The 8,712-nt window shown below is 56.7% G+C and overlaps 1 protein-coding gene across 1 annotated transcript; it reads left to right on the top strand.

Moving 5' to 3' along the window:
* Positions 1–7,635: 7,635 nt before the first annotated feature.
* Positions 7,636–8,433, top strand: LOC136154587 (melanoma-associated antigen 10-like). The gene has a single exon (XM_065916808.1). The coding sequence runs from the start codon at positions 7,636–7,638 to the stop codon at positions 8,431–8,433; it is 798 nt and encodes a 265-aa protein (XP_065772880.1).
* Positions 8,434–8,712: the final 279 nt, after the last annotated feature.

Here is an 8,712-nt window from a genome sequence, read left to right as displayed (position 1 = left end):
GGTCACCTACTGCTGGGCCGCCAGGCAGAGCGAAGTCACTGTGCAACACAGACTGGTCTTGTCAGGCCTGGTGATGGAAGAGATGGATGACACCCCCTCCCCTCATCCCTGCTGCCCAGGGACTGTAGCAGAGGGCACAAGGTCACACTGAGCCAGGAGCAAGGGACCATGATAAGGGTGGCCGCCTCCCAGGAGGCTGGACCCACAGAGCAAGGCAAGTGGTCAATACAGTGCAGCCTCTGGGAGGCTTGATAGGTGGGCAACTAACCTAGGTACAGTCCAAAACGACGCTGAGGCCAAGGGCAGCCACCCCAGTAAGTGGGTCAAGATCCCTTGCCCAGGTTTGGCCCCCGAGCCAGTTCTGAGGTCTGGAAGTGAGGAACAGGGATGGGGCGGGTCCCCAAGAGAAGGACACCAACGCTCCACAGCAAACAGACATAGGAATGACCCCAGCCACTTCCAAAGGGACCTTGGGCTCTGAGATGTGAACCCATGCAGGGAGGTGGGACCACCAGAGGAGTGGAGGTTGCCAAACAGAGTGTCACATTGACACTGACGTGAGAACTCGTTAACTCTTACTCTGCGGCTGCTTTGGGATGACCCTCTGAGCTGGGGTTTCTGGGCAGGGGGTCAAGGTTCAGGGAACACAGGGCCAGTCCCGAGGATTCATCAGTCATTCTTGAGCTGGGAGAGCCTGGAATGCAGTGTCCCCCACAGCCAGGTGCAGCGCTTAGTGAGATATCTGTTGAGTCCTTCAGAACCTGGGGAACATGTGACGTGAGGGAAAGATGGTAAAGCCAAATGGAAAACCTGAATGAATTCCAGCGAGTAAAAGAGAAACACACAGAAAAGGCGGGGGTGATACATGCCCCACTCATGAACTGGAGAACCTCCACACCTCTGGTGGCACCTCACGGGCATCCTCTGCTCCTGACTTCTCACACCCTCTCTGGGTTTGGCCAAGTCACCACGGTGGGCACACAAGTACTCAAAGGGTAGCCAGACGGGGCTCTCACCGAGAACAAGAGAGTCCACTCATTGAAGTCCTCTCACCATGGGTATGGGATGGCAATGCACACTCATTTCCGCCCTCCCTGGTCCTCAATCTCACAAACTAACCTGCTGGATCTGTTCAGTAGGCCACAGCCTGGTGTCCAGAAGCCCCCTCCAGTGCTGGCAGGTGTGGCACCCAGGTCATGGCAAACCTGCCCAGATGGATGACAGTGAAGAGCACATAGACCCCAGAGCATAGGAGTGATGGACATATGGAAACCAGCATCTCCCACTCCCGTGTCAGATGCGATATAAAGGCCCATGATGTGAGTGCGAGCAGGGCAGTGCCAGAGTCTCACAGAAGCTCCCTCGGCTCCCCTGGGTGGTGCCCCATCTCCTGGACAGTCAGTACCCTGAGCAGTGGCAGCAGAGTGGCAATCCGTGTCCGCAGCTCCCGTGTGTGCTGCGTCCTCTCAAAGATATGCAGCAGAACTGAGATAAAATCAGAAATGTGTCCTGTTCTCAGGCTGGCCCCTCCATCTGGGCCATATGGAGAGGGGTACAGTCAATGGGAGTTGCCCTTTGGACAGAGGGGAAGTAGGTCTGGTTGACCTCTCAGAGCTACACAACTACCCCTGGGCTTGTCCCGCGTGCAGGAATCCAAGGCCCAGAGCTAAAGCTAGGCTGGGACTGAGGGACTGACACGGATATGAAGGAGCCTTCTCTCATGGGCAGAGTGCTGGACTCCAGGGCAGCATCTCCTCAGGGACTGCTCGCCCCAACTGCCAAGCCTGGGGATGGGTGGCAGCCCCCAGTGGGAGTGCCTCACGGACATGTGCTGACCTGTAGGGCACTTACAGCTGCAAGAGACCAGGTGAATACTGGGTCCATTGCTAGTCTGCAAACAGAAGAGGATGAATCTGCGATACAAACACCAGGACGGGATGAATGTCCAGATCCCGAAAGAGGTGCCCACAACTCAGCACAGAAAGGACACACAGCTCAGTGGAGAAATGGGCAACAGGCATTTCAGAGAGGAAACCACATCAGCCAAGGAACAAAGGAGGGAAACTGAGAATCTGGGTCAAGTCCATCCCAGGTCAGTGCTGCCTGCAAATGCAGAGCAGGAGCAAAGTGGAACCCACACCAAGCCTCAGAGACCCAGGCCAGATAGGAGGCAGCACTCCACGGGGCTCGGCCCACATATCTGGGCATGTGAAGAGAGCTGGGGCCAGCAGCAGATAAGGGACAGGTGTGGAGAAATGCCATGAAGCAGGTCCTCACAGCTGCCCCTATCAGCAGTCACACATCATAGGTCTCCAGTTCACTGGGCAAGGTCTAGTTCAAAGCCAGGATTTGGAGGAACAGCAGCGGCCCACCACCTCATGAACTGAAACCACTACCAGGAGGTTCTGGAGTGTCTGGTGATAGCTGGTAACCACTCTTGGGGCAGGGAGGGGGGCACTAGCATGAGGGAGTTGGGTGTGGTGATTGCTCGGGTCCTTGCAGTGCTGAGGCCTCAAATCCAGGAGGCAGCCTCTGCCCCACAAGTCGTGGCTGGGAAGAAGCAACTCTGTGCAAGGAGAAAGCAGTCTGCCTGCTAAAAGGGAAAGCACTGCTCCAACTCAGCATTTCCATGAAAGCAGTTGCGTGGGTACCTGGCTAATGGGAACCAGTGAGACAGCCACCCTGCCTTCCTGGGACCCAGTGTCCCTCGAGGTTCCGGACTCATGCACAGCAGGCACAGCCTGGGAGGAAGAGTGGGGGCAAAGGTAGCAGCAGAAAGATGCAGGGTGCCCCAGAACTCCTAGATGAGAGCCCCTGACACTCGGGCAGACAGAAAAGGGATGTTACAGTCATGCCTGGATGGAGGACAGTAGGTTGTCAGGACAAGAGGAGCCAGTGGTCCAGAGAGAGAACTGCATGGCAAAATTTGGGGTCCCGGATGAGCTCTGCACAGACTGCAGGGCCAGCACAGCCACCCAGGGTGTTGGGTAATGAGGAAGGAGACCTGGGACCACCGGAAGCCCCCCAGGGCACCACGGACAGGTTGGGGCTTAAACAAGATTTGGCTCCACTGTGCTTTTCATCTGGGGTTGAAGACAGATATGCATGTGGTGTGACACAAAATTGATGGTGTGTGCAACAGCAGCTGGAGGAGGAGAGAGAGGAGGGGTCCAAGCTGTTGGAGGGGCCTAGGCTAACAGCACTGGCCCCAGGCCACAAGGCCTGAGCTCAGCTAGTAGCAATGGGGACAGGAAGAGGAGCATTTACTGTGATCAGACACTTGGGAAACAGGGACACAGCAGGCAGGGCGGCGGTCATGAGCCGAGTCACGTGGCTGCCCTGGGTGGGCTGAGCCTCCAGATGAGAGGACGAGGACAGGAAACAGTTTTGAAGGTGAAGCTTCCTGTCTCTGGGACATCTCAGGTCCCAGGGGCAGCAGGAAACACAGTGAGGATTTTCCTTCACACCTGCAAATAAACAGATAAGAGTGTTGCTCAGCACTGAGCCAGCAGTACCAGGGTGGCTTGGAAGGGAGCCAGCCTGGGCTTTCAGTCTGGAGATGGGGAACTCTGTCCAGAAGCCGCCCATCTCCCTGCTTCCCTGGCCCCTGGGGTCCACTTTGAAGCTCAGATGCAGTCACTGAGAACACTGGGTCATGGTCAGTTTGACTCGCCAAGTCTCATGGACTGGACGCCTATGGCAAGGGCTGAAAAGGATAGTCTGGCCTCCACCATGAAGCTGAACAGTCCTACTCCCCATGGGTTCCCCGGACCCACAGCTCCATCCCTGTCAGCCCCTCCCCACCTCAGGTGGCTCCACCTTGGCCCCAGCCCCATCCCAGCCCCGCCTTGCCACACGCCAGGCCCCTTCCAGTCCCAGCCCTGCCCTGCCCCACCTCCTTCTCTAGAAGCTTCTCCTCACCCAGGTCTTTCCCACACTTCAACCCCAGACTCCTAGCCCTGCTCCTCGAGCCTCCTCCCTCACTTCCGTGTCCTGCTCCCAATCTTGCTCCAGGAAGCCTTTCTCGAGGCTCCTCCAGGCCTGACCTTCTAGGTGCCTCAGAGCGTGACGGATCTTAGTTTGTCTCCTAGCAGACAGGGCCAGCGAAGGAATGCGCCTTTGTTCATATGTACTACGTGCGTGTCAACATAACTGTGTGCCTGCATGCCTGTGTGCCTACGTGAGTAAGGGAAGCCATATGCACCGGAAATGACGGGTGTCAGTGTTTGTGGGCTGAGGTCAGCCAGTGCTGTCAGAGGTCTCGGTCCCAGTGGTGGACCACGGTCCTGACTGGTAGCCACCGCTCAGTCATCCCAAAGCACCCGCAAATCACTCTGCTTGCAGAAAGGTGGGAGGGTACCTCGTGTGTCACGGGTACCTCCAGGTGGGGGTTTCCAGGAGTGCCTGCCAGGGAGCCAAGCCAGACATTCTGGCCCCCTCCACGGCCACAGTCCCAGCTCGCTTTCCTTCCACGTGTGGGTCCCGGCAATGCCCTGGGACATACATGGGAAGATGCCAGCAGACCTGCCCTCCAGCCTCCTACCACGCCCCTGGACTATGACCTCACACTAGCCCCACCCAAGTCTGACCCTGACAAGCAGGGCTCAGTTGCTTGTCAACGGTTTCCCTCCTGGTGGGAACCAACCACGAGTCCATGGAGGGTGGCACACTGACTGTGGGGCCCCCAGATCCTTCCAGAGTGGCAGTGTGAGGGGAGGAGTCATTTTCTCTTGTTCTTTGGGGAGGGTCTCCTGGGCTGTAAATCACCATCACTCCTGGAGGATGGTTTCTGTGCTGTGGGCCTGTAGGTATGTTTCTCATTGGTTCGGCCCTCCTGGGACCCCATGGTCTGAGGCCTCTGCCAAGGAGAAGACCGTGGTGGCTTGTTGTCCAAGATTGCTGTATTGTCACTGGTGACTTTCTCCCTGTTGCTCTGGTCCTCGTGCAGGTGAAGATGCCCAGTCAAGCAGGCAGAAGAGTGTTTACTCCTCTGGCCACCAAGCAGGCACCCTCTGCTTTGAGTGGTAGGAGTGCTTGCAGCCACTTCTTGCTCAGGGATTCCAACCAAACAGGTGAGATTTGGAGGCTCTCAGGAGGAAAGGTTTGGGTTGGCTGAGAAACTGAATGGTGGCCACTGGGCAAGTCTGGGATCCAGTCACATACCCCAGTAGAAGACACAGCAAAGGCCAAGCCCCGGGGCCAGCCAGGTCCTTTGTAACCAAGCCAGACCCAGTGAAGTGTGTGACCCTTTGTCACCCAACAGGCGGGCAAAGGTTCAATGAGTGATGCTGCTTGGGGCCAGCCAGGGTGTGAGGACATGAAAACCTTGCCTGTGGTTGGTGGAGTGGAAACATGACACACTTTGTGGAAGGCCATTTTCTGGCATGAGTCAGCAACTCGGGTGTGTGTGGTGTGCCCCAGGCCTCTTCCTGCATGGCTCTTCAGTGAGTGTGTGGTCACATTGAGTGGCTGTATTGGTAGAATGAGTTTTCCCTTCTCTTCCATTCGAAGGGAAGCATCAGTAACTTGTGGCACTCCCGACACTGGGAGTCTGGGTGAGGACCCTGAGGGAGGATTGTGGGGATGCTGGACCCCACTATTGAGTGGGCTCTGGGAGGACTTGGACTAAATGAATACATACCATATTTCCTGACATCTCGGTATCAGTGAGACTGGGGATCTGGTATGGGGGAGCAGCCTCAGGTGGGCAGAGGGAGGAATTCCAGCACCAGAAGGTTGTCAAACTTGAGGATCTTGAGGGGGGACTGAAAGGATGCTGGAACCCAATCAGAGGAGACCTCAGAGAAGCCTTTTGCTGCTGTCGGTCCTTGGTGGCCCTGGGGTAGGATGAACCCAACATGTGTGGTCTCACTTCCCTATATCTGGGTCTTAGTCTGGGGTCCTGAAACAGGGGGCAGGCTTCCTGACATCCAGATCTCAGACTGGGAACTTTGCATGGGGCGGGGACTCAGGTGGGCTGATTCCCAGGTCCTGTGGTGTGTCAAGTTGAGGAGCCTGAGGGAGGACTAGGGTATCGTGGACCGCAATCAGAAGAGACCTCAGAGTAGCCCATCTCTGTTATCAGTCCAGGGCAACCGTGGGGTAGAATGAGCAAAACAGGCATGATCTGACTTCCTGACACCCGGGTCTTTGAGAGAGGGGCCCTGGGATAAGGGGCGGGGCTTCAGCTCAGGAGAGGCAAGAATCCCAGGTCCCGACTGGAGGCAAGTTGAGGTGCCTGAAGGAAGACTGAGGGGTCCCTGTGGGAGGACTGACAGAACCCCACAGATCCCCGCCCCTGTAGTTGGCCCTGGAAGCCCTTGGGGTGAGAAGAGAACTCTAGGCCTGTCTGACTTCCTGACATGTGGGTCTCAGAGAGACCGGGGACCTGGTGTGAGGAGTCAGGTCTCAGGTAGGGAGAGGACAGAGCCCGGGTCCTACCAGGAGTCAAGGTCCTACACTGAGGGAGGAGGGGTGCCTGACCCCAGAATAGAGGGGACTCTGGTAATCTCCGGGAAGGACAACCATGAGCAAGATTTCCTGACATCTGGATCTCAGAGAGCCTGGGGACCTGGTGAAGGTGGCGGGGTTTCAACATGGCGGACGGGACAATCGTGGGTCCCGCCTGGAATCTAGGCTCCACGCGAGGAAAGACTGAGGGTGTTAGACTCCAAGGCAGGGAGGGATCCTTGCTCTTGTGGGGGATCATGGAGGCTCCAGAGTAGGGTGAGCAGTTTATTCACCTCTGTCTTAGGGGCCTTAGGATGAGGTGTTTGGGTGGAGGGCGGAGGCTTCAGTTCTGCAGAGGGTGGACTCCCTGGATCCCAAGGAAGGACTGAGCAGATGCCCGCCCCTGTGTTCAGTGCTTGGAGGCCAAGTAGGACGTGAGGAGAGGTGAGGACCGAGCATCTCCCCAGCCTAGGACCTGCGGGATGCCCTAGGCAGGTGTGGCCACATGTGGGGCCCCTCAGCACTTTCTGTCCAGATTTGGGTCTTGTTCTGAATTTCCCTGCAGGTCTCCAAAGGGGAAGGTCCAGGACGTGCTGGTGGAAAAGTGAGCACTACACGTGAGCCCCAATGGGACTACCCACCCCAGATCTGTGGGGACCTCACAGAGTCAACCCCTCCTACCAGCACAGAAGGTCTAGGTCTGTGCCACAGTCTACCCCCGAGGTGCCCCCTCCATTTGTCTCACAGGGGCTCCAGGAAACAGGAGGCAAACGCGGAGGTCTGAGGCCCATGTCCTGAGGTCAGGGAGCAGAGGACGTCCAGGCAGTGCTGGGAGACAAGGTGAGGTGGGTGCCCTGATTGTGCACAGGAGCTCCCCATCCCAGAACAGAAGGGATCTCAAAATGCTTTAATCCCCCCACCTTGTCAGCCCCAGAACCTTGGGCTGTACTGGCTGTACCCTGGGCCAACGCGTCTCTTCCTCAGATGACATGGGACTGACTACCAAGGGGGAGCACCCCTGTAATGCCCAAGAGCAGCCCTCAAGGAAGACCAGTAAGGTGGCTTCAGTCAGAGCCACCCATGGAGTGTTTCACAACTAGGACCATTTACACTGTCTCTTTCCCAGGTCACTGGTCTCCATTTCCCCCATGCCACACTCCCACTGGGCACAAGACCCCATCCGTTATGCCTGTGGTCCCGATGAATGAGTTTTGCACTCCTGAGGAACACCTTCAGGGCCAAATCCAGGCCCAGGGCCCAGTGGAGGTGCAGCTCCTGGGGGTGGAGGCGGAGGATGCCTCAACCCCTCTGGCCACCTCCCCTCCAATCTCATCTTCCTCTGCTACCATGGATGCAGAGATCTTTCTCAAGCAGACTCTGAATGTGATGGTGGCTGATCTAGTCGAGATTGTGTTCCTCAAGTATGGCATCAAGGAGCCAATTTTCCAGGCTGAAATGCTGAATACAGTCCTCAGGTATAACCAGGCCCACTTCCCTGTGGTCTTTCATAAAGCCACACAGTGCCTGCAGTTGGTCTTTGGCCTGGATATGGAAGAGGTGGATCATAGAGAGCACATCTATGTCATGATCCCCACCCTGGGCCGCCTCATGCTCAATGACATGCAGAGGGATGGGCAGAGTATGCCAAAGGCTGGCTTACTGGTTTCCGCCCTGACCCTGATTCTCCTAGCAGGGGACCGGGTCTGTGAGGAGAAAGTCTGGGGAGAACTCAGCAGAATGGGGGCATTTGCTGGGATGCAGCACTACGTCTATGGGGAGCCCACGGAGCTGCTGACCCAAATATGGGTGCAGGCGGGGTACCTGCAGTACTGTCAGGTGCCTCACAGCCACCCTGCTCACTATGAGTTCCTGTGGGGTACCAGGGCCTATGCAGAGACCAGCAAGCAGCAAGTCAAGGACTATCTGCACAGGGTCCATGGAAGGGGTCCCGGATTCTTCCCATCCCAGTGTGCAGAGGTGTGAGGGAGGAGGAAGAGGGGCCCTGAGCCAGAGCAGCAGCCAGACCCACATCCAGCAGCTTGTCCTGGAGGAAGGAAGGGAGGCTGATCCTTCCTTCTGCCTTCCCTGTCGTGAGGGCCTGGGCCAGTTGGGGGAAATGCTGTGCTGCATCTTTGGGATCATGTTCTTTACAATGACATGGAGATTCACTTCTGTTTCCTTTAGGAATTTTTCAAATGTTGTTTGTTTTAATAGAAGGCTTAATAAGCTTCAGTGTCTAACTATGTCAATAACGTTGATCAC

This window comes from Muntiacus reevesi, chromosome X (assembly GCF_963930625.1).
Source record: "Muntiacus reevesi chromosome X, mMunRee1.1, whole genome shotgun sequence".
Lineage (NCBI taxonomy): Eukaryota > Metazoa > Chordata > Mammalia > Artiodactyla > Cervidae > Muntiacus > Muntiacus reevesi.
Note: the sequence above shows the minus strand (reverse complement) of the source record. Positions and strands in the feature narration are given on the sequence as shown.

What these genes read in the sequence shown, in the direction of transcription:
- LOC136154587 (XM_065916808.1), top strand. Translation starts at nt 7,636, where the DNA reads ATGCCTGTGGTCCCGATGAATGAGTTTTGCACTCCTGAGGAACACCTT.